We start from the raw sequence: 27,501 nt of genomic DNA on the forward strand, positions 1-27,501 counted from the left end.
GCAGATTCCTGGGCTGATCGATGAAACGACCGGCGCATTAGATTTTCCGAGAGTCGCACGCGCATTCACCATCCTCGAGGACGAAGGCGCGTAGAACACGTCTCTCTCTCCTCAGTCACACGCTATCCCGGTGCCAGGGTGCATCGTATACCTCCATCTGAAGGGAATGACAGAAGTGTGTTACTAGGTCGAGTGGAACACGTGATATTTTCTCGCGCGGCTTTACTCTTTGACGACATCATGCCCGGCTGCATCCAGAGAACATCTAGCAGTTGAATAATATTGTGCAACGATTCGTCTTCTCGCGAAAGGAGTTTCCTTTTGAAATTGGGCAAAGTATGTGAATCTCTTTCGCGTGAAGATAGGATCATTTTTATTTTAGTTCCCGATTCTTGCGTTTTCGACATTCCCCGATTGGGAATTGATCCATTGGCTTATGGAGTGCTATTGACTCCGTACGAGGGTGTGCGCACGACGTAGGAGTTTGACAGTGAAAGGCGGCAGGATCGTGTTTTGTGAGGTGAGACACGTGGCAGCGATGGCAGCACTATTAATCAAAACATATCCTGTTTATTTGCATTCTTTAAATCAAACTACTCAACTTCTTTATATGTGATATTTTAGTGCTAGCTAAAACAAGCATGGATAAACGACGATCCTTGGATGGAGGCATTCAGGAGCACCCTTTGCCTATCCCGGTTCAGATGTTCCTTTGGCGACATATAAGGTCAGTTGATTACAATCTTTTATTATTTTTAAAAATATATAATGACATATTCAATCATAAATAAGCATCTAGCATTCTTTATCTGCAAACAGATATCTTATTTACTTTATTATTTTTTTAGGCCATTTATTCGAGCTAAGCTAGGAAAACTTCATGAAGCATCTTGTACGGTAACAATTCAATCAATAATCTTCTAGATATCTCTTAGACTTAAATCGTAAGTTTAAAATATAAAAATGCCTAATGCATTCAATATTGAGAACAAGATTTATCAAAATAATCGATTAAATTAAATATTTTCGATCGTATTTTCATGATAATAACCGCGTATTTCTGATATAGATCCCGAGATGCCGATTTAAATTATGGAAATACATATTTTTATCTTACGGAAGAACTTTTCTTCTTACCGGTTTCCGCTTTCGTGATCGTCTTTGCCAAAGTTGTGCTTCTTGTTCAGAACCCGCTTCATATGTCCAAGTGTTATTAATGTAAACCTGTTCTTAATTATTAGATTTGTCTTGGATAACGATGTTTTATTACAATCGTTACAAATGCGTATTATTGCTTCAAGAACAGAATTATGTGAAATAAATTGTCACTTACAATTTTATTATTTATTTAATTATAACTATATTTTTATATGGTGTACGTACAAAGCTGTTTGCAGACAATAAACCCTGGAGGATCTCAGGATTAAAAAATTATAAATAATATTTTTTTAATTTATCCCCTTAAGTTGAGATAATATTTTGTAGAATATACTTTTGATATTGAATATCCGTTTTCTTGCTATCCCGTATATACTTTTACTCCGATATACCTTGCATTAAACCCTGAAAGTTTTTATATCGATTCCTAATTCTAAAAGATTTCATATAAAAGCAATATCTCAGGTTTTAACACAATGTATACAATTATTTCGTTTTATTAATCTTATGTTATGCAATACCTGCTTCTCTTGCACTAACATAAATGTCCTCTCCACGCGGCCGCCTCCACGTGTCACCTGCAGTTCTGTCAACATGCGCCAGGCCATCATGTAAGTTGGCTCGCCCGTTCAAGACCTGCCTGCAAGCTTGCACGCAAACCTGCTTTGATCATTTCGATAGATTCCGTGGTCTTGTCATCCTTATATCTCCTATATTTCTTCTCCTCTTGTGATCCAATGAAATCTATAAATGTACCAAATTAATTTTCCAGCACAATTTGGAATGAAATAATGTAATCAGATGTTTAAATTATTAATGTTTTTAATAAAATATTTTTTAACTTTAATATTAATTCTCGATATAATTAATATATATTCTTAGATTCTATAAAAATATTGTATATAATAATTTTTAATACACACAAATGCACTTTGTTATATGATTGAATATTTACACGTATACAATCTATGTTATTAAATAAAATAATTTATTATTTATTAAATATAATAATATTGTATGTAGCTTTGCTCGTAGCCTGTTGTAAAAATTTGCTATTTTAATTCATTTATCTTGTAAATCTTATTTTGTCTTTTTCTCGTTTCTTGTAATTCTAATACCATTTTCTGAAAATTAATACTGTTTATTAATTCCCAAAACGCACATAGGAAATGAAGGAAGCATGCACGGTCAGTATACATAAATTTTGTATAAAATTTTGTATAAAATATATGAAAATATAATAATTCATATTATTATGTCAACAACAAGAAGAGATTAGTTATTAAATGAAATTTTTTCTGAAATATTTCTTTCTTTTTTTATATAGTGTCTTGAGAGGGTTTTAGTACAAAATCTTCACAATGACCTCACGCCTTCGTTAAGCCAGATATTGGGCAACGTACCACGTTGGCGTTTGATTCAAGCCGCTCTTCCTTACGTTCTCCATGCTACGGCCAGTCTTTTGCATAATAAGTAAGTTATACTGAATATCTCAGTATTCTCAGGTTGAATTTTCATGCGATAGAAGTCGTCATTAATTTTTTAGGAAGGATTTTCAGAGCCTCGGCACGATGGAAACGACTCTTCTTTATATTCTCCACTGGATACTCTTAGATTCTGCTGAGGAATGTTCCGAGAATGACATGGATCCGTCAAATCCCTTTTTTTATTTATTTCCAATACCCACTATGACGGTAAATTATTTGAATTTTTCAGTTTTATACAATCTGAATATATAAATTGTGAAAATGATTATTCTCTTCTTTCTATTCAGCTCTTTGTTTACCTGTTTGCGCCTCTGTTTAACCATTTAAAAGACATTGACTTTAAGACGAATTTGCGATTAGAAAACGGTCTAAAAATATGGTCCGCCATGTACGAATGCCGACATCCAGAGGCAACTTGCTTTACGGCACATTGCCGTGCCAAGTCACGTATTTATTGGAGTCAGTCTTTTAAATCCGCCAAACATCACTTGTTGTCCGATGACGTTTTTGTCGGAGGAAGTAAGTTCCCTTTGGAAGTAATACACAAAACCTGTTGTATATATTTTTATAGTATTATGTATAGTTTAGTAGTATATTTGTATAACATTATATTGAACTATTTATTATACATTTAATGATATTATATATAATTATTTGTTATATATAATAGCATTTTCTTCTTCTTTATTTTATCATCTTGTTTTTTCGCTTGCTCAGATGTCGAAAGTCCACCCAATCAATCGTTTTCGGATCAAAGCGCCCCGCCATCTTCGAAAGTAATTGACGATGATGTAAGTTAAATATCAAATAAATTAAATATTTTAGCAAAATTGCTTGATTATATAAAACAGAAAGTAAGTTTGTATAAATAATAATAGCAACAAAGTACTTGGTTGTCATCGCCAAAAGACACAGTTTTCCCAGAGACGATTCCTGAAGAAAGCTCCGGTGCGGAGGACGAGCATGTGGTAAGGAAGAGATCTTAATTGACGAATCCTAATCGTTACTTAATTATTAAATAACGTATTTTTTATGCACTAGGTAATATTCAGATTACCATCTTTGAGTGAATCGGAGAGAATGCTTGATGGGGTAAAAGAAGTTTCCACCATATTCGCAGTGAGTTACGCGAGGTAATATTTCGAAACTAAGCGCAGAACAAGTAATATTTTTGTGGCTACCGCAGGGTGAGGCCAGCATCTTTCACGTCGCGATGGGCAGGACGACTAGCTCCTCGAAATCTACGTTGACGATAGAGCAGGTCACGGCAATTTCTGGATTAGACACGTGCAAACAATACCATGGAAAAACTGTGAAAATCGGGTTGGCTAAATTTTATACATACAATCTTATTTTGTCTATATAAATTTTATTTAATTATTTAATTAAAATTAAAATTATTAAAAGAAATTCATTTATAGCTTAACAAATGTTTGTCTTTTCAATCTCTTTTACTTTTATTTAGACAAAATATTTTGATATTTTGTTGGTATTGCTTTATTAAAAAGCATTTTTATTATAGAGATACGGAGAAGGAAAAGGAAGAGAAAATTTTAAAGACGGAAAAAGAAGCGCAAGGAACCTCGAAAACACGTGAAAGTTTCTCGATTCAACGACAACTTGCAACGGAACACGCTACCGGTTCTGCAGCCGTCGATTCGGACGTCCGAGCTGCAACCTTCCTAGACGTAGCTACTTTGAGGTGTTTATTCGTATCTCAATGGCAGGAAGAGGGTATCTTCTGGGCTCTTCAGTTCTTATATTATCGGTTAGTTGTGTGTATATACTATATATATTAAAATATATTAAAATATTAATATTTTTAAAGACATTTTGTGTAAAAACATGATATTATAGTCATCTAAATAAATGTATTGTCTTATATTGAAATATATTACAGATTACGAAGGATCAATGAGGAGACCTCAGTACAGCAAATGCCGCGTCGCCGCAGCAACTCCTTGCCCATACCGAAAATTGAAGTATCGATTTATCAGAGCCCTGAAAGTAAAAAGAAGGATGTATTAAAAGATTTTATAGAAGTGCCCGATACACGTGATACCACTCTTCTAACGGGTATAAGTTCATGCCGACCTCCTATGTCTATCTCGAGACACTTCTTCTTTCTCTGTATAGACTTGGACACATTTTCAGATTCTCCGTATCCCACACGCAAAGGTCACGAGAGCGAATCAAGCCATACAAGACGCGCCAGCGAGAAGACGAAAAAGCGCATGAAGATGGCCGATCTCAAAGCTTTCGTAGAAACAAAATTGCTATCAAAGTCAGAGAAGGCACTTGAGAAGATTGGCCAAGAAGAGCCCAAGATGTTGTTCGAGCAGGTAAAGCTTTAAATGCTTAATAAAAGTAATAATAGAAAGATAGAAAGAGAAATTATTATTAGATATATAAATTATAATATATAAATTACAGTTAGATTGAAAGAACTGCTATGTATTTGTGAGTTGTATTATTTCTAATTTAATTTGTGAGAAATTTGTGTGCAGTTAAACTAAAAGATATTTAACTAATAATTACATATATACATATATCTACTTGCAACATTCGTTCTTAGGAATGTCACAGAAGCCTTGATACTGGAGACGATCATCTGACAAGACAAGCCTCGACTAGTTCAAAGATTTTCGAGGCGAAGGACGTCGACTACATGAAACATCCTACAAATCTAATTAAAGGGAAGAGTATGCCGAGTTTAAGGTAAGCGTTATTTGCTTTATTCAAAAGGAAGCAGCGAAGATATACTTATATGATTTTTCTTGCTTTAACTTTCAATCTCTTTCATTCGTACATAAATATGCGTCTTTTCATCATTTGTTTCACTTACAGAAATATTCGTAATTTTGTAATTTATTATAACTGATAAATTCTTATAATTTTGTTTGATTTTAATTCAGCAAACTTGGGAAACGAATATATGACGCATATTTACGTGCAAATATTTTTTTTGTAGCAAACATTTATTTCTAGTTTTTAAGAAGCTATAATTATATCTATATCGTAATTAAATATTTATATCGTAATAACATTTATAGCCAGAAGGGACGTAGTTGTGCTTAGGCTGTATGTAATAAAAGACAAACATTTCTTTAGAGCAAGAATTTTTTGCGGGTATTGACGATAATCAATATTGGATAATGTATAATTATGAATATTTTATTGGATATTTTATTAGATAATTTTATACAATATTCTTAATTTTTTTAATGTTTTAATTACAATAATTTGGATTCGATTTTCATTTCTAAATTTCTAGTCATATTTATATTTTTTATATTAAAAGAAAAATTAAGAATTTTAAATTAAATTCTGAATTTCTTAAAATAATATTCTTTTTTATAACTTATAATTATTTTTTATAATTTATAATTATTCTCTATAACAACACACTATTATTATTGCATCCAACATTGATTACTTGAACCATGTTTTCGACCATATAAATTGTATGAATAATGTATGAATCTATCGATTTATAATTTTCTTTAATTTACAGCAAATTTACACAAATTTTAAAAAATTAATACATATTTGTTAAAATTTGTTAAAACAATATTGAATCTTAATTACAGCAATTTAGTTATTGAATAGTGAAAATAGTTATTGAAAGCTGGATAATTAACAATTGATTCAATATGTGGTCCGAAAATGTGGCTCAGATTTTTTCGACAATTAATCCAACGCTTAAATATCGATAATTCTATCGTAAAACTTATGCGTAATGGTGTTTCTCTGTGTGTGTCTCTTTTCTCTCTCTCGTTCGCCTTTTCACCCCGAACTCGTGCTCAGCTGCTTGATTAACGAGCTGACCGCGGGAGGGTAAGTCATCAACGTCACTCGGAGGAAGTTCCGTACTGCAGCTCGGTTCACATGCTTCTTTTACAAGTTTCCTGCTTTCGGTAGGGCGCACATTTACCCTTTAAATACACACCGAAATTCAGTCACATCGGCACGTCGGCAAGAATTCACGAAGACATATAAGGCACATTACTAATCCGTTTCATGTTTCAATAATAAACTTAGTTGACAATAATTTTTTAACGATTGCTTCTGCTTTTGATAATATACCATTTGATTGTGATTAATATTCTGTTAATTCCATTGTACATAAAATTGTCCTGTGAACAGCACAATATTTTCTTAACAATTTATATATAATGCGGAAAATGTGTAATTTTCTAATATTTATATTAATATACTCTATACATCATTGAATAAAAGCAGAATTTAAATAATAAATAATGACAGAAAGAAATTATTTATCAAACTTACAAAATTGACAATTTCTTTATTGATAATACTCTTATTTTTATTTTATTATTTTATGACACTTATGTATATGATACACTATACTCAATTATATCATGCACTAATTAAAATTCACAATCGAATTTAAATACGCCCCTTTGTATTGCTTCAGTAATTTATTGCTTTTTATATTCCAGTATATATATATATATATATATATATATATATATATATATAGTTCCATTAAATATATAAATGAAAAACCGTACATTGTAGAAATATCGTCGTGTTTCATATATTTATGCATGTTGTATAATGAGATAAATAAAAAATGAAATAACGTTGCCCTTTTTTGGCTTTTCAATTACAATTTGTTATTTATAATATGTTGTTTTTATAAAGATTAATGTATTTTTTATGTACAGATTTTTAATTTACTATTCGACTGATTGCATTCCGACTCGCTTTTTTATTCGATATATATAAATATTTAATTAATTAATCGAACGATTGCATTCCGATTCATCTTTTCGTTCGATATATATAAGTATTTAATCAATTATCGAACGATTGCATTCGGCTTGCCACTTTATTCGCCGCGTTACAGTGAATATCGCGCGAGAGAGGCAGGCAACATGCGCGGCGTCGTGCACGATTTCGACCGTCCGCGCACAGACGAAAAACGGCCAATTTATATCTCGACTTCCGGACGCGATAGCGATTTCGTTCTTTTTGCATAAAATTCTACACCATTTCGCGGCACTATCGTTTAAATCTCGTCCCGATCGCCCGAGGAGCGGCTGACTTACAGTGAATATCCGTAGAAGCGCGCGGTGACGAGAGTCGTCCCACTGTAATCCGATACTACGAGCGCGGCGAAGCGGTAGGCGGGTCGCTCTCCGAGACATGATGGTGGTTTGCGATATATCGCAATACCGCGCCGAAAAATGACCTGTCCTTTTAGTGGCGAGAAAATGATGCGCTATCATTTCCACACCACCTTGCGGTAGATAGCATGGTGCGCTTTTTTTATAGTGGTTTCCCCCATAGGCCTATTCCACTCTCAATTTGAAAATTATTCAAAATGCCATTACTATACGCTGAATATATCGTAAATGTAAAAAATTTATGGTGACAGTACCTTTACAAAAATTGATCCGTGGTTGAAAATTCCTCGATAAAATGTATTGCACACGTTGATAATGATACGATGATAAAATGCTTCAAGAATCCTTTCTTCATCTCGTACACGAAGGCGCACTGCTGGACCGGATATCCCGATATTATGCACGACACCCAGTTTCACATAATTATTACACGTAAAATTGTACGGCCACTTGGTTTTCGTGCACGCCCGAGAAATGATTCCATGTAAATTGCGGCCGCACGATAAGTATTTTCTCCTGCTAGTCCGTATGCCACAATTATATTCGTATATTCCTGCAGAGTATACTTCATTTTCTCTGTTAATTTATTACGCAAACACAAGATTTTTATTAAAACATCTTAGCTCTCGCACGCTGTTACCAGACTGCGTACGCCAGCAGCACGCAACTACAGCTGACAGCTGAGTGGACATATGCCCGGACGTCAAACTCACACGTGCGATTACACTCACATGTCCGCTCAGCTGTCAGCTGTAGTTGCGTGCTGCTGACGTATGCAGTCTGGTAACAACGTGCGAAAGCTAAGACGTTTTAATAAAAATCTTGTGTTTGCGTAGTAAATTAACAAAGAAAATGAAGTGTACTCTGCAGGAATATACGGATATGATTGTGGCATACGGATTAGCGGGAGAAAATACTTATCGTGCGGCCGCAATTTACATGGAATCATTTCTCGGGCGTGCACGAAAACCAAGTGGCCGTACAATTTTACGTGTTGTGCAATAATTATGTGAAACTGAGTGTCGTGCATAATATCGGGATATCCGATCCAGCAGTGAGCCTTCGTGTACGAGATAAAGAAAGGATTCTTGAAGCATTTTATTATCATAACATTATCAACGTGTGCAATATATTTTATCGAGGGATTTTCAACCACGGATCAATTTTTGTAAAGGTACTGTCACCATTAATTTTTTACATTTACGATATATTCAGCGTATAGTAATGGCATTTTGAATAATTTTCAAATTGAGAGTAGAATAGGCCTATGGGGGAAACCACTATAAAAAAAGCGCACCATGCTATCTACCGCAAGGTGGTGTGGAAATGATAGCGCATCATTTTTTCGCCACTAAAAGGACGGGTCATTTTTCAGCGCGGTATAGCGATATATCGCAAACCATCATCATGTCTCGGAAAGCGACCCGCCCAACGCTTCGCCGAGCACGTAGTATCGGATTACAGTGGACGACTCTCGTCGCCGCGCGCTTCTACTCACACAGATTGATCGATCTTCTTTATTTAATATTTCGTTAATTATTGCGACAATCCCAAAACAATACAGGTCATTCCTTCTTAATTTGAGCCAATTTACTTCTTTATTTCGTTAAGGTCGAAAATTGACGGATACCTTGTATATACTCGTAAATATTACACTTAGGAATGAGAAACAGATTTCGGATATTCACTGTAAGTCAGCCGCTCCTCGGGCGATCGGGACGAGATTAAAACGGTAGTGCTGCGAAATGGTGTAGAATTTTATGCAAAAAGAACGAAATCGCTATCGCGTCCGGAAGTCGAGATATAAATTGGCCGTCTTTCGTCTGCGCGCGGACGGTCGTGCAAGACACTGCGCATGTTGCCTGCCTCTCTCGCGCGATATTCACTGTAACGCGGCGAGTAAAATGGCAAGCCGAATGTAATCGTTCGATTAATTGATTAAATTCTTATATATACCGAACGAAAAGATGAATCGGAATGCAATCGTACGATTAATTAATTAAATATTTATATATATAATTATATATATAATATTATATATAATTATATATAATATAATATTATATTATATATAATATTATTATAATTATATATATAATTATATATATAATATTAATATTTATATATATATATATATATATTTATATATATAAATATTTAACGAATTAATCGAACGAATGCATTCCGATTCATCTTTTCGTTTGGTATATATAAATATTTAATTCACTATTCGACTGATTGCGTTCCGACTCGCTTTTTTATTCGATATATATAAATATTTAATTAATTAATCCACCCTGTATATAATAAAAACTGTTTTTTAAACTGTCGTTTATTTTATTTTTTACTACAAACATGAGCTTTTATCTATAAAAATCTATATATTATTTTTCAATCTAAATCAGTTTAATCTTCGATGTATTGGGCAACGTTGATATGAAAAGCAATTAAAAATCATCGTGCATGTGTCGACGGAATGACAGGCGCACGATCGTAGATCAAGATCATAGAGATGAGAGCGTAGTGCTTGACTATATAGGGCTCACATTGGCAAGTGGCATGAGGATATTTAAAAGCACTCTCTTCGAATTGAACTTTTGACCTATGCTATTTTCTAGGTACATCGGTGATACTCGCATTGAAAGAAAACAGAGTCGTTTCTATAGTCAATCCTACACCGCTCCAAATCCTATCATTACCGTCACGGAGCACACGCCAACCCCATCTCCAGATTACATGAAGCGACAGGTAAAAAATCTGTGATTTTCTGGAAAGCAAAATTATAAATGTATTATGGAATATTATAAAGATATATTTAATTTTTTCTATTCTTCTTTTAGTCTAGTATTTTTTAATAGTTTCCAATAATTTTTTTATTTAATTTAAGAGAAATAGCATTATTAAAAGAAATTCTCTGAGAGAGTAATAATTCTAATCTTTTGAGATTAATATAGCGACGATTATCTGATTTATTGAGTTTCTGATTATTATTCTTTCAGGGATCCATTGATAGTCAGTTGGATCTCATCAGTGTTCAAGGAGGACGTTTATGCTCCGAAAGGAAACCCAGTCTTACGAGATCTCAGACAGATTCTAACATCACTTATATGAGCGACGAGATGCCAGAAGCGCCAGGTTCCGCATGTTACATTACTAAAGAAGGCGATATTGATCTTCAAGTCGTCTTGAAAGTACATAATATTAAATTATAATACATTTTTTTATTTTGTCTTCTCGGTCACACATTTTATTGTTTAGGCGATACACTCCGTTGCGCTGCGAGATAATGTCTCTTGTACGCCACGAGTCTGCGAGATTATGTTAAATTTAATGGAACTTTTAATGGACATGGGAGTGATGAAGCATTGTCTTCGGGAGGAAGCCACCAGCAGTAACGCAGGCAATAAAAGACTATTCAAATAATTACTATTTAAATAATTATTATTTAAAATGCAATATTTTTATACAGCAACAACTGCTTCCTACTTTGCATGTTTAAATAATTTGTTTCGCATTCTTTTATTAGAATGTAGAAAACTAAATTGTTCAACTATTATTATATATTTTATAACAAGAATGAAAAAGATCCATGCTAAGCTTTCATTGCTGAACAATTTTATTTTTAAAGGATCTGGTACAGGAATCGATAACAAATCGGAAACAGGAAAGAAACAGGATTCGCCAATGGTATTAAATCAACAGGAATCTAGACATGATGGGAAAGGCAAGCCGACTGCACATAATCTTCTTATGAATTGCGTGATTAGAGTATTAAAACACTTGGGCTGTCCACACGGTTGCTTGGACGGAGTGCGTGGTCCTCAGGCCGATATTTGTCGCTCTCAGGGTCAAACCATCCTAACTAAATTGCATCGCGCGAGTTCCCGTCAATTTTCGCGATTTTTAAGAACGATGATACGCGAACAACCGCTGACGGAAATCTTGGACTTCTTTCATGCGTATGTTGGGTACTGCGTTGATCCAAGTTCACTATTATCGCCACTCAGTGAGTAAATATTAAATATATGTGTTAATTTCAAAGATATATTAAGGAATTTTCATTATTTTTTCCAAAAATAATAGGTTTCTGTTAATGCAAGCTTATTTTCGCTCATGTTAATCTTTGTTTCAGATCAAAAACGAATATCGAGCAAGTCGCCCGATGTAGTTTGTCAAAGTGGATACGCGACGAATTTCGGCGCCGGGATGATTGGTTCCGGTGGCAGTGGGGCCGGAGTTGGTACTTCAGGTACTTCGGGCGGAAGCGTCGTCGCGACGGCCGGCGTCGCACCGTCTTACAACGTCGGTAGTTACGGAGCTCGTGGTATCGAAGGGCAAATTATGACCTACGTCTTCAAGGTTTTGGTCACACGCCTCGTTGATTCTATGAAGCACCTGAAGACGCAGGAGAATATCGGTCTCTACTGCGACGTGCGACAGTTGATGACGTATATCAAGGAAGCGCACGGTGGTATTTTTCGACGTGTTGCCCTCAGCGGCATTCTGGATTCTGCGGATCGACCAAATAAACGATGTAACAGCAACGTGCAAACGACACGTGTTATAAGGTTCGGTTTTAGATGAGCATGCTAAATATTTTAATCTTAAGAACACTCGCAAGAATGAAAAATACTCTTGAAAATATTAAAACTTATCACTATTTTTTGTGTTTAATTTTATTCGTTATTTTTTTAAAACTTCTAGTATATATTTATAATAATCATATGTTTAAATAATCTTTTTAAAAATGGAATAGTGTATCTCCATGTAAATAATAATGATTGCCAAAATTTTGTTAGTAATTTTAAAATCAATAATGTTTGAATAATTGAGAGAATTTTGTTTATAACTTATTAAATTACTTGTTAAACTTACTTATTATAACTTATTAAAAAATAAACAGTTGTCATTTAAAAAAAAATCTCACGATTTTTTACACATTTCTATTAAATTTCACAGACACATTCATCAATCAGATTTAGAGGAACACCCTGATATTGGAGGAGACACGTGTTACACTGTTGATGACAGAGGATCGCGAAAGTTTCTCTTCAAGAAGAGAAGCACATCGTCCACTTGTGCTGTAAATACAATAATTGCATAAAATTATAGTATTCCATTATTTTACATAATATTAAAAAGAGATCTGGGGGTAGGCGGGATCAAATTTGCAGAGTCTCCTTGAAACGGAATTGAGTGAGGAAAGCGTGAAAGCCAGTCAAAGCCCATTGGGTAATCTGCGTAAGAAGCATCACGTGTTAACGCCTCGACAGAGCGAACGTAATTTATGTATCGGCGAATCTTTTCTTGGGCCTGGAAAAATGCGGAAATCGACTCGATTTCAGATAGGTGGTATCGGTGAGCAGTAGCGGCAGAAATTGCACGTATCATTTACAACATACTGTAAGTCGTTATAGCGAATCGTTCTCCGATCGGTTTTTTCAGTCAATTGGTTCCGGAAGGAGTACAGTCGGACTGATTCTACCGATAGCCATGAAAGTAGCGAATCACCCACAGACGGCAGCTTTGTTAGGCAGCCCAGTTTCCATTACGGTCCTTATCGCAGCACATCACGCACCAGTCGCGGGTAAGACGGTTTATTTAAAGACGCCTTTACTTGCTGCGCCTATAAAAAATATTATATTATTTCGAGGAAATAAAATATTATATCATATGCGCAATTCTTTTCAGGGTCGGCTTAACATTTTTAAAGGCGAAACGTCGAATGGAGGATCAGCTGAATAAAATCGGTTTCGGAAAAAGCAAGAAAAAAGAAAGCATGGAAGAGACGCCTGGAAGCTGTAAGATTTATACTTTCCCGTTTTATTTAATATATATTATTCATATATTTTATATATTATTATTGTATGTAAATTTTATAGCGTCGAAAAATTTCAAATTAAATAATGGTTAATTAACCATTTTTTATACATGTCTATATCTTTTTAATTAGACTTTAGTCGAAGAAATTCAATGGAGCTCGGCGAGGCTTGCAGAGAATCCGAGTTCGTTGTTTTGAAGGAAAGAAGATTAGTACCTTGTTCTGCGGTATTCAATGGAATGTTACGATTTTCCTTTCTACTAGAGACGTGCCAACCAGGCTCCGTTCCTGATCCTCATCTAATGGCATCGCTTTTGGATCTTGTAATGATTATTTTGCTGATTTTATAAATTATTTTATTTATGTAAAATGATAAAATGCGAAATATTTACTGATATGTGATATTACAGCCATATGCTCCAGTAGTATCTCGCGCTTGTTTGATACTGGAATGTGCACACTTAGTGCACCAATGCAACAAAGGCCACTGGCCAACGTGGATGAAGCACAACTTTCCCATGTTTCGACCATCTGTGCCGATAAATAATCGAAACGCTTCCACTACGCTTAGGCGCGTTCATGTATTACAACGCACTGCGGGAAAATTATTTTATCAATGGGCAGAGGTACTTTCCATTGCATTTTCTTCCATTAAAATAATTTTTGATAGAGTAAAATGTAAATTCGTGATTAAAATAGGCTATAGGAGCACGTTTGGAAGAATTCTTAGCTGAAGATAAACAAAACATGGAACAGATAATCAATATAGTATCTGATGAAAGCAAACAGAGAGATTTAATCTTGGAAGATGAAGAGGAAGATTTTCTCGATGAAGGTAATATTCTTTTACAAAGTTATTACAAAATTATTTGGGCAGTCTAAAACGAAATACAATAAAAATTTAATAAATTTTTAGCGAGTATAAACAGTTATGGATCCCAATGCCCCTTCGCATTGCGTCACGTTGCTTGCATTTTGCTCCTGGAAGTGACAGCATTCTTAAGAGAGACTTATCAAACATTACCAAAGTCAAGTAAATTGCTAACAAAGGAACGTCCCCCACCTTGGGAAAGAATGTATAGTCGAGAGGCAAATCGACGTTGGAGTGTGGCTTTATCATCTATGGGCCATTCACAAGCATCTGCGCAAAGTCTTCAATCTATAGCCGGTGAAGTTATTAATCGTGAAGGAATCGGTTAGTATAGAGAAAAAATTTATGTGTATGTATACATATATAAAATTAATTACAAGCACTACATCTAATACATTTCGTTTTAAAATCAATTATAAACTACATAAATATAAATTAATTTTATAGCGGAGCGTAAAATTAGTTTTGTTTTGTACGAACCTGATAATGAGTCCGAGGGTAGCAGCAAATCGACGGTTACGATTCAAGGGGAAGAAACCCAAAACATTGAAAAGGAAAAAGCGAAAAGGATGCCAACACCTCAAAGTAGACCATTCCTCCTTCGTCGTAGTACTGCGGGAACTGGTTCGTTTAAGAAAAGGAGCCTTAAACTTCGTCGCAATACTAAAGAAGGCAAAGATACAGAATGCGAGGCGTGTAAGTGAAATTTTAACAAAAATAAAGAGAATAATAAAATATTATTAAATCTCTGTTAAAAATTGAATTATAAATATATTACAAACAAATGTTTAGAGCGTAAGCTACGTAATATTGTTAGAAAATTTTAATTATTAATTTATTTTTCAGTTATTGATCATATCGACAATCATGTATATTTAATTAATGATATTAATTAATAACTTTTCATTTATAGACACAGTAAAACGTGCAGATTCGATTCAATCTAAGAGGAAAGTGAGCTCGCTTTCCGATAGAAGTGATACATCCGAACCCGGTGCTGCCGGCGAAGTTAGCGGCGAGGAATCACCGGGTATTCTCAGCGATGATCAACCACCAGAGAGCCCGAGTGATAGCAATGAAACTGACGAGACCAATAAGAATTTCCCCTGGATGAAGGTACTCGTGCAGCTCGCCAATTCCTTCAATTTCTATTGTTCTCACCAGAATTTCTGCCATCCCTTTTGCCATCGGCGACAAATGCGTGCTAGCAGCAGGTTAATAAAATCCGTGAGAAAGATTTATGGTGAAAAATTTGGCATTTTGAACGGAACTGGTTTATTGGATGTCGACACTGATAAGAAAGAAGATGGCAAAAAAGACAAACGTAGTCGCAAGATATCCGAACAAACCAGTACACAGGTGTCGCCTGTCCGAAGAAAAGACAGCCTGGGGCGCAAGTACAAGTAATTTAAACTTTTATTAAAATATATTTATTAATAAAATAAATATTCACGTTCTAAGATATTGCAAATTAATTAAATATTTTAAATATTAAAAACTGAGAATGAAAAAACTAGTGTAAATAACTATGGCTTTTAAAATTATATTTCATATTCTAATTTAATAACTTATTTAATATTTATTCAGAATAGAAAAAAATCTAGATGGATCTCAATCTGGTCGATCAACTCAACGGGATTCTTCAAAAGATCTCGCAGAGCAAGACTCTGAAAGAGGCAAGGAATCTTCAAAAAAGAATACGAATGATGATGTTGAAGAAGATAAAGAACCACCGCCGATTTTAAAATATGTAAAGACTCAAGTGAAAGATGCTTTTCATTCGCCTTTGGCTACTTTGGTAAAAGGAGCTGTCGTTATGACGGAAGATCTGTTTGTGGAAGTATTACCTGTCGCATGGGAACTCTTATTGGAATCTAATCAAGAAGTAGCCGCATCAGCCGCGGCACTTTTTATAATATCAGCCGTACGAGCACCGAATCAAGCCAGCGATCTAATGCACAAAGGTCTGCAACACAGTAACAGCAGTGTACGCATCAATGCTATTTTGCGGTTTCAAGTTTTGTGGAAATTACGATATCAAGTGTGGCCACGGATGGAAGAGGCGGCTCATCTAACTTTCAAAGTGCCTCCGCCAGGAATAGAATTCACTCTGCCGTCGCCAAAGATTGGAATAGAATCCTTACCGGTGGTCGATCCGCCATGGATGCCACAAGTGAAAACCAAGGTGGAGGAAGTCACTATCAATCAAGAACGTCACGTAAGTAATTATCGTCAACGATTTCATATGCTTTAAAATTAATGGATTGCTTCTTGTTTTAGAGATCTTTAGTGACGGCGACGAAGACGAGAAAGAAGCAGCAGACCGAATTGATCAAGAAAGCTCTTCAGGCGCAAGATGATAAAAAACGGGAAGAAAGAGAGAACTTTCTAATAACAACGATACCGATTACCGTCCAGGCTGCTTATGAACCCAGCCCAGTAGGAGATGATCATGACGAAGGTACGTACTCTTGTCAGAATGTATCAATATTATTATATTTAATATTAAATATTCAATATTAGTGATGTTTCTTTCGTTACAGGAACCGTGGGAGATGAGGATGCAGGTGAGACAGTCCCGAGGAATACGTCGCATCACGGTCAATCGGCTCTCTCGTTGTTTCCCTCATCGTTATGTTCAGCGATTGTTCAAATTATCAATCTTCTAGATGATCCAGCAGTATCCGATGATGGGAATGCCGTATATGAAGTGGCATATCAAGTATAATGAATAAAATTTATAACCTACAATCACACACATATTATTTAAAAACACTTATTATTTAAAAAATATTAAAATAAAATATTAATTTAAAATAAACTTATTATTTAACATATTATTAAAATTTATATTATATATCAGGTGATCTGGAGTTGCTTGGTAGAAGACAGTGCTTTGTTCCTTCGATATGTACTGGAACGTCTGACGAGAGAAAAGCAAGAGTTAATGTTCAAGATTTTAAGACATCTTATTAGATTTGTACCGAAGCTACCGCAGCAAGCTGCATTCGCACTGTACAATTATATCATTGGATACGTCATGTTTTATGTGCGTACTCCGCACGAGGAGGGTCAAAAGTTAATTGGAACTGCACTGTCTATTCTGTGGATGGTAAGCTAAATGTCTTTATCAAATTTTTTTTTATCAATAAGAGATTGTTGACAATGATTTTCTGATATCAGGTGGTACACAGTGTACACGGCATTATGTTTAAAGATCTAAAGCAGATTCTGCGTAAGGAGCAGTGCGATGCGTCAATCTTGCTTACGGCAAATGTTCCATCGGCAAAAAAAATCATTGTTCATGGTTCACAGGATCCCGATTCCGGAGAAATACCCTCGCAATTTCCGGTCCAAGAGGACACGCAATTTTGTCAGATACTTCGAGAGTCCTTGGACTTTTTCGGCATCGAAGAATCGAAACATCATGAATATTTTCTCGTTGATTACAAGACGCGTTAGTTTCTTAATTTATTCTTACTACGCAATAATAATTCTATTATGTTATACGCCCTATGTTAAATTCCAGATCAAATACATAATCCATCGTCATATGTTAGAGACTATTATTTCTTCAAGAGGTCTCAATTCCCACAAATCGAACTTGTTCATATGAAACCGGAAGACGCGTTTAACGCGTTACAAAAACAGGAATTAATGCACAAGTTCGTGGAGATAGGAAAAGTGCTATTAACTTGGGCAATCTTGAAGAATGTCGATATGGTGGTGCAGAGAGTTGTGTTTCTTCACGAAGAACTCATGAAACTACCATCGTTCCCACGAAAAGCACTAGAAGCGGATTTGGACCTGTACAAAGGTGGCGAGATTGGAAGAGTACGTATTTAAATATTTAATTTCAATTAAAATCGTCACGTGCATTGCATTTTATAAAATAATTTCATTAATGTAAAATTCTCTTTCGCAATTTCAGGAACTTCTCGGACTGGATGTAATGCATAAGTTTATGTGGGTTAGATTGATCGCGCGTATGTTTGAGGCCATGGCCGGCAATTTTGCGTATTCTGGCGATATCCATCTCTTTCTGAACGTTCTAAATGGTGCCCTGATTCTTCACAGCGAGGATTCATGCATTCTACGTTACGTTGTGGCAACTTATATAAACGCAGCGCACAATTTCAAGAATATCTTCTCGACCAACGGTTACCTGCTAATTATGCCGACTTTATTGCAATTATATTCGACGCATCAGACGAACAAACTCGTAACAACTACTGTCGAATACGCGGTCAAACAATTTTATCTCATGAATCGTAAGCCTTTTATTCTTCAAATGTTTGGCAGCGTATCCAATATATTGGACACGAATGAGATGAGCGTTCACGGCGAGGCTCACAAGGTTTGCTTTTTTCATTGATCAACAAAAAAATACACACATACAAATGTCTCTTAAAAACAATAATGTCTAATTTGTTAAGGTTCCTTCTACGTGTCTGTTTAATTTATTATTGAGTTTGGAAACTCCATCGCCGGATCCGCTTAATATAGGAGAATTGGTGAAAGAAGAGAAGCCTTTGAAAGCGATAGATTTCTGTTATCACGATGAAAACGAAATGGTCAATGTGCTCGATTGTATATCTCTTTGCGTGATGGTGATAGCTTACGCGCCTGACGCTCTCAGAGGTCAACAAATGTTGGTAAGATATATTTCATATAATGTTGCTAATTTATATCGTTAATTTATTCTATCAATATATAACACATACTTGATAAAATCATTGCATCTTATACAGATAATATTAGAAGCAATATTGCCATGCTACGTTCAGCAGATACAATTACCTACATATAACAAAGATGGCAAGACGGAAAAGGAAATAATAAATCAATTAGCTATTGCAGTGAAGACATTAGTTAATAATTCCGAAGCGCTAACAAAGTGCGTATGAAATTATACGTATTGAATTTATCATAGTTTGCTTGTTATAATTGTTTTTTCTCTTTTTGTCTTCATGTGCAGTTAACATTTCATTAATTGTTGCAGGTATTACAATGGTCCGCAGAAATCGAGTCCCGAACATAAAGGTTCCAGTCAGAAAAATTATGGCAAAGGCCCGTATTCACCGGGTTTCGATTTCGAAGACGACACTCTTCGCACGACCAAATACATAGAACACTCGAAAGTTCGAGATTTTTACGATCGAGACAATGAAGATGCTGAAAATTTTCACAAAAACGAATTTAGGAGACCTCGCAATACTTTATTAAATATGGTTGGCGATTTCGTGGCTCGTTGTTCCATTCGTCTGGTAGAACTCAACAAAAAATCTCAGGACGGAAAGAATATCGAGCTATTGGATTCAAAATGCCACGTGGTAAATTTATCCTAGTTCTAGTAACAATGTGCAATATACTTAATTTACTGCTAAACAATAAATTTAATAAATAATTGAGATAATTAACTTTTTAATAAATTAATAAGTTACCAATATAAAGAAACGAATTTTCTTGCAACTAATTTTTCATTCGTCGCAAGAAAAAATGAATGTTTTAAAATATGAAATATTTTTCATATTTAATGAAAAGTTTTTATAATGATATATTATAACAAGATAACGTGTTCACATGAGGATTTAATAATTGCGATTGCAAGTAACGCATCTTTTTTTATACAGCGGCTAGCGGATATCGCTCACAGTCTTTTGAAGATCTCTCCATATGATCCCGTCACTATGGCTTGTCGTGGTCTCCGTAGATATATGAATGATATTCTTCCTTCGACCGAATGGGCGACCGATGACATGAGGCCGGCGTTAACACTCATTCTCAGGAGATTGGATAAGATTTTTGGTAAAATACATAAGAAAGCTTCGATCAGGAGGAATACTAATTGGGTTGCCGCTAGTAATCTTTTGAAAGGAGTTTACGAAACCCTGTCAAAATGCCCGTACATCGCGCACTTCCAATATCTGAAGACCCTATTGAATACTTGTCAGGTAAACATTTCCTTTATAAAGAATTTCTTCCAGAAATTTGTTTATCTATTTCAATTTAATCGAATTTTTAATTTTAATTAATCGTCGTCAATTTTTTAGGCCTTGATTGTTGGAGATACTCCACCTGAGGACGTAACTTCGGCTTCCGCGGCTGCTGTAATGAGCAAGATACCGCCTCAGCATTTTTGCTCGACGGTGTTACGTCTGATTGCATTGCACGTGATATCATACGGCGAGGGATATTCGTTGGAAAATGTTCTCGGTGGTCAGAGCATGTTCGCCACTCAGACACGAACCGAGAACACGTTGTTGAATTTGTTGATACCATTATTTTTGCGCATTGGAACTGGAAGAAAAGGTAAAAATGCATTATTCATAATATTCAAAAAAGTTACTTTATAAAATTATTTGCATCATCTTGCGTTACTCACTGTTTCTAGATGTACCGAAACTGCTACAATCGGACATCAGTTTTGCTTTAACGGCTATATTGAACACTCTTTGGCCGCCGAGCGTAAAAGCAGTACCGTTGACAGTGCAAAAACCATCGACGGATATAAGGACCGGTAGTCTAACATTTGCCGCGAGAGATCCGAAAACTTTGACAAAAATATCGTTAACGCTATATCAAGTAGCGTTTCTAGGTAAAATTTATATCAAAGAAATAATTTAAAAGAAAAGAAAAAATTGAGAAAGGAAAAAATTTTTATATGGTTTTTGTTTAAAATTACTGTTATGTGAATTATATATTCCTTACTGTCGTAAACAATACATATTTGATGCCCCATCTGTTTATTTTCAGCGCTTAAAATAATGACGATATGTTTCGAAACTGAGCTGAGAACGGAATGGCCGAAAATTCTACGCACAATGCGTCTTTTGAACAAGCGTAACGAAGCTTCCATATATCTTTGGAATTTCATAGAATTCGTGGTAACGCATCGTACCCCCTTGTACATCCAGATGCTACCGTTTATCATTTATAAGATCGGACAGGCGCCGATATCCGAGCATGAGCGAAATATGCATACCATCATTCGGGAGAAAATCAACGGCAGCATCACTGTACCAAAATCTCGGGGAGCGCTGCTGATGGATCTTATTCACGAATTGAAGAATCTGAAAGAGGAAATTGAAGATCGAAGATTCGGTTAGTAATTTAGCAATATAAAATAATTTAACGATTATGATTTAATGTTTACATATTTGAGCTTTTTTTTAATAAATCTATTGTGTTATTGTAAACAAAAAAATTAATTTAATACATAAAAAAGTATTACTTTATTGTTTAAAGTGCACTTACTAGCTAAATGTCCCATTATTTTATATCATAAACAAAAATACCTGTGCCATTTATATAAATTATGAATAATTTAATCCAAGATTTTTAATCAATTATTTTGTAATTTTAATATGCAGATGAAATGCAGCCGGAGCCTAAGAGAAGCGTAGTGGATATGCATCCAATAATCGAAGGTCAACCGCGTACTCAGAGGCCGTCTCTCATGGATCTTCTGACCGGAGACCTAGGATCTAGAGCTCACATAAATCGTACACCTTCCGAGACTCCGATATCTCATTCCACAGCTTCTCAATTGCAGCCTCATTCCAACTTGGGTAGTACTGTTAAAACAATGCAGTCTAGTCAAGTAACAGGAGTGCCGAGCGGTACTCGCATTGGCGGTATTATACTATTTCTTTATTTTTCGTGTCCTAAAGATCAACTATTACAATATTCCAAATGTTGTATCAATATATGTTGTATCAATATTGATAAGAATTTAATTAGGTCAGATTTAAACATTCGACTACGTTGATAAATATCACGCATTATTATACAAGCACGTATTCCAGCGCTATTTTACTCCGAAATTGCAATACCGTCGATAGTACATTTCTCAATTGCAGGATCTATATCGAGCGCAGGATCTTCCACTTTGCGAGAAACGAGCGACACGATTACCGGAGACACCTGCGTCGAACAGCAGCCATCGTCAACGACAACAGGTATTCCATTTCTTTCGATGAATCCTTTAAAAAGGATCCCGAACTGTCGATTACGATCGATGCGACTGCAAGCCTCTCGCATACGTTTCATTACGTGTCGTACATGCAGTACGAAATCAGCTGACTGTTACCACAGTTGGATCGAGCCATTGTCTATAGATCACTGCCAACAATCTCTCTCAGTGACAACGGTTGCTCTCTTCTTTTAGTACTCGTAGTTTCTCGCGCAGTTTGCATCGTCTTCACTTTCATTCTCCTTTACAGCGAGGCTTGCAACTTGAAGAGTTTAGCATTTTCATTTGCGAACAAGAATTCCTTCTCGTCGACGGACGATTATGTCGTCCTCTTTCCCATATGAAAAAAAAATTCCTCTATTAGTTACATATATCATTTAAGGCGTCATGTGTTTTAAAGGCATAAGAGTCGTTTGCGTCTCTCTCGCCGGTCGTATGATTGACACATTGATCATTACGTTGCTTCCATTGCTAGCTAGGGAACGGAGGTAAGCGGACCGATTCTACAACTCAATCAATTCTATAACACGATCTATGATATATAAATATATATATATATATACCTGCTGGTGTGTGTCCCTCTCACGCTTAACACTTTTTCGTAATTTTTAATCATATCTCGATCGCTCTTCCTATTTCTTCCGTCGCCTACCACGGTCTTCGTCCACTTCTTGTTATTTCCTAAACCTATTACCGTAAAATGAGATTGATAAAATAATCATTTATAAGAACATATAATTTATTGAACAATAAATAGGATAAGTCAAAAAGAAAAGAAAGTGCATTGAGAAAAATGACTGAGAAATAAAAATAATAATCTTAAAATAATTAAATAATAAAAATAATATGTATAATCTTTCAAAAAGTGTATGCAATCTCATTTCGCGGTGTTTTTTCTTAGAACACTGATATTTATTATCGTCTCTATCACGTCTTATATGCAGAATCATAAGGAACTTATATAGCAGTATTTAGACAATGGTAATGTCCAACAGTTGGTACCCTATTGATCGTTGCGTAGCAATTCTCTACTACGTAGTTGCTTCGATGTTCTATCGCTTTCTTCTTTACTCGAGAGCACGAAACTAACTGTCTGCTGATTGTTTTTACAGTTAGCATAACAACATCTATCAGTTTCTACAATTTCGTATCAACACACTCAATTTCAGCAGTCTTCGTAACTCGAAGATACATTTAATACGTTGATCTTAATTGATTGATTGATGTGGATGTCATCAAAATTCTTCAACTAAAAATTCTTTGTCTTGCTATCGCTTTTTCTGCAATCTTATAACATGATGTACACAAATACTCAATATATTTTTTAGGTCGAAGCAACATCGTACAGATATTTAGAAAAAATTTTATATAACTATTGTGTGTGTCGTGCATACATTAATACCTGTACATAATATTTCGTCTCATTGGAGTTCTCATTATTGCAGTCATTTTTCTACCAAACAAAATTTTATCTATTATAAGATATGGATATACATATATAAACTCATTTTCAGATTTATGTACAATATATTTTAAAGTACATATATCAAAAAATATACAAAATTGCAGAATTTCATAAATGATTTCTCCATGAGCTTCTAATTATAACTTTAGGATATCATTTTTGAATATAAAATGACAAAACCAATAAGACTACAGGTACATGACACTTCATCGCATATTTACATCACAATTAATCGATGTTTCCGATATTCTGGCTCAAAAAATGTGCAACATCGACGCAATGTACGATCGTGAGCAACATATCAACGTGATTACTATATCGTGGTGTGGTCTGTCTTACTTGTTATCCTTCCCCTCATATTAGACGTTCGATGTGGCATGTTTCAGATAGATTCCAACCATCTTCTACTAGTGATGAACGTAACCATGTTAAGCTTCATCCTATCTTACCTCATCAAAAGGCGCCAAAGCTGCGCTTTGTCTCTTCCGTAGAGTTTAGAAACTCATCAGGTAAATCCCTCAATCCCTGCTTAGCTATACACGATATTCTTATTATCATGTCCTTCTGAAGACCCTATTTTCCCCTTCCGACATGGTATGGTATTTAATTGTATCATTGCAAAAAACAGGTGAATTAAATAAACTTATAAAAATTTTTTTCTGTAACTTGAAATCTTTAATCTTCAATTTTAAGAACTAAAAAGTGTTTCGATTAAATATTTGTCTTTGAAGATATAATTTCAAAATGTATAGTTTTACAGAATATATTTCTATTCATTCTTTTAAATTCACCTATTTTTCGTAATAATAATACTGACAATTGCATAATCTACTTTTCGCTACTATCATTACTGTATTCTTGTACAGATGATTTTGGACAGAAATTTATGCGGAAAATGCAAGATTGTAGAAAATATTTTTTTTATCTTTTACACTTATCTTATTTGCATTAATCAATTATTTTGTATATTTGCATATTTTGTATATTTGCATATACAGCAATTATTTTTGATTGAGATATTAGACAAATCAAAATATTGATAATTAGAAATACATAGAAATTAAAATAAATAGAAACTGATTTGTAGTTTAGATGTTCAAATTTTGTTAAAAAAGCTACTGCATGAAATATACTATATAAATATCTTTATGAAATCTTATAAACATCTTATGCTACACTTTATTACAGAAAAACAATAAATCAGATTACACGCTTTAAATTATATTTTGAATTATATCCATTAAAATATAGTAGCAAAATACTGTTATTTATTTACGCAAAATGCTTACACTTTTATAGCTTAAAAATGTTTAACATCTTCCTTTAAAAATAAAAACTTGTTATACTATATTGCCAGAATGATCTAATAAAAATATTTAAACATTATATTATAAGTACTTTGTTCGTATTTTTTTTTCAATTGTATCAATTCTGAATGAATTTGCAAGATGCTTTTTACACGATTCTTTCTGTATAAATATCTGTTTATCAAATTTAATGGGCGTAACACTTATTTATATGTTATTGTATAATTAATATCTTCTGTCTTGCATTGTTCTCTCACATGTTGCTTTCTTTACATGAAGAGTTAAAAAAACTTGTTTCATGTGTTTTGTTCACAAATACAATCTTGCATGCATGTAATAAACATACATTCTTTCTGTAGGAATATTAATATGCCTCAATCTTTAATATGCCATTCACATGCGGCATCATTATATTATATATGCAGGAGATGTCTCTACCATCACAATATCAGTCTTCATAAAACATTTTGTACACAGTAATAATTTATGATCAGTATATATCTGATTTTTAGTCGTACATTTATGAGCATGAAAATATTTCAACTTCATAAAAATATGGATTATATTCGCTAAATATCAAAATGCAAATGTTTTGTTTTAGAATAATAATGAAACAATTTTTAAATTGTTCAACAAAGATGCACTTTATAATTATGAATTTTAGAAATTTTATCGTCATGTGTTTGAGAATGTTCGAATTCAAAAGTAGCATATATTTCTGTATATAATTTTATGAGGAAGATTTTAGATGTAGTATTACACATGTTTCGTCGAGCACAGAGGTCGCGAGTATAATATGTAATATCCTGCGCGCTTCGAAAACAATTTAAAATTGTGAATATACACTTTAAAAGAGGAGCATGACTAGATGGAGCGTAGAGTAGAATCTGTGAATAAGACGGTAGACGCGACATGATCGTCGACTATCTCGCTAGGAGAGACAGTGACGAGCCAACTAAGTCCGAGCAGTCTGATCGAAGACGGTTCTGGCGAATTCCATACCGACAGGCCTCGCTTACAACGTTCTATGGGACAAAGCAAGAAGACCTTCCGCTTAAGAAAAAGTCGAAAGAGTCACATTGAGGTGACAAACTTTATGTATTTTTTATATTTAAGATTAGAATAAAATTACTCATTAAATAAAAACATATTTAGTGCATGTGTGTTATCTTCGTATCAATACATCGTTATGTTACGAATCATCTATTAACTTTCCAAGTAAACTGCTTATTTTACAATTTAATAATTTATTTATTTATAATCTATTCAACTTTAAGTCTACTTTCGCAAATTATTTTTATACGTAATATTATTTTTCAGATGACTCAGACGAAATCCGAACAGCAGGATCTAACTCTTGTCGAGCAAGTGACGAGTCCGCCGACATCGCTCGTGCAAACATCATCAGCATCAGCAGTGGATCAGCCGTTATCTAATATTCCATCCGATTCTTCATCTATTCGTTCCAGACGAAGTCTATCTGCTCGCAAATCGGATGGAGACAAAAGTACCAACGTGTCGGCGGACCAGCAGCAATTTCACGGAACGACTCACCAGCATCATCATTGTCACTATTATCATCATCATCTACATCCTCAGGTATCGGACGTTTCCTGGGACGAAGACACGTCCAGCACTTCCGGATACCGTGAGTCGTACAGCATGCAACTCATGTCATTGGACGGTACTAATGCTCGATCGGCGCCACCTTTAGCATCCCCGGATCTCAACGATATGCCATCCACAAGTAGTACAACCACTAATTATATGGCTTTCGATGGCAGCTCCCCGGATTGTTCGATGAATGGCAGTGGAGGCGAAAAAACTGCTCTGCTAACTTCAAGTCAAAGAACGACTTCTCAACATTCCTTATTGATGGTCTTTCCAAATCAGGACGAGGATACATTAATATAAATCATAGAATTTTTTGATTGAGACTGATAATTTAAAAAAATCAACGAATATCAAGAAATTTGAAGAAATAGGGATAATTTGAAAAATGAGACGTATCTAAATATCGGAATTAATATGTAAAATACTATACAGTTAATTTATCATTTCTTACCCCTTATTTCTTTTATAACTAATTGGAGGTATGTGTCCTGTTGTTATTTGACATAAAAATGTTTGATATAAATATCATTTTTGCTCTATCGTGAGTTCCACACGTAAAGTATATATATGTATATCCCCAAGCTTAAACCAAAGTAAAATTTTGTAGAATATATATATGCTCTATTAATTATAGAATTTTTGTATTATAG

General features: G+C 34.6%; 1 protein-coding gene across 1 annotated transcript; it reads left to right on the plus strand.

Moving 5' to 3' along the window:
* On the plus strand, positions 1-27,449 carry LOC105253820 (protein unc-80 homolog). The gene is made up of 51 exons (XM_011262121.3): positions 1-520; positions 625-727; positions 849-897; positions 1,743-1,769; positions 2,325-2,345; positions 2,486-2,631; positions 2,705-2,852; positions 2,933-3,164; positions 3,363-3,436; positions 3,524-3,613; positions 3,687-3,764; positions 3,832-3,968; positions 4,168-4,413; positions 4,546-4,721; positions 4,800-4,987; positions 5,221-5,363; positions 6,453-6,482; positions 10,417-10,546; positions 10,798-10,989; positions 11,057-11,198; positions 11,427-11,804; positions 11,931-12,366; positions 12,758-12,881; positions 12,955-13,156; positions 13,244-13,385; positions 13,490-13,599; positions 13,752-13,942; positions 14,030-14,245; positions 14,319-14,454; positions 14,536-14,814; positions 14,938-15,186; positions 15,404-15,893; positions 16,078-16,708; positions 16,771-16,951; positions 17,034-17,212; positions 17,354-17,602; positions 17,674-17,947; positions 18,020-18,324; positions 18,422-18,847; positions 18,927-19,145; positions 19,242-19,387; positions 19,493-19,823; positions 20,124-20,444; positions 20,544-20,802; positions 20,885-21,088; positions 21,247-21,594; positions 21,864-22,127; positions 22,353-22,451; positions 24,317-24,439; positions 26,173-26,321; positions 26,558-27,449. The coding sequence occupies exons 2-51, from the start codon at positions 642-644 to the stop codon at positions 27,149-27,151; spliced, it is 10,590 nt and encodes a 3,529-aa protein (XP_011260423.2). The 5' UTR covers positions 1-520; positions 625-641; the 3' UTR covers positions 27,152-27,449.
* The last annotated feature ends 52 nt before the right edge of the window (positions 27,450-27,501 follow it).

The sequence above is a fragment of the Camponotus floridanus genome, unplaced genomic scaffold (genome assembly GCF_003227725.1).
Source record: "Camponotus floridanus strain SB8 unplaced genomic scaffold, Cflo_v7.5 scaffold55, whole genome shotgun sequence".
Lineage (NCBI taxonomy): Eukaryota > Metazoa > Arthropoda > Insecta > Hymenoptera > Formicidae > Camponotus > Camponotus floridanus.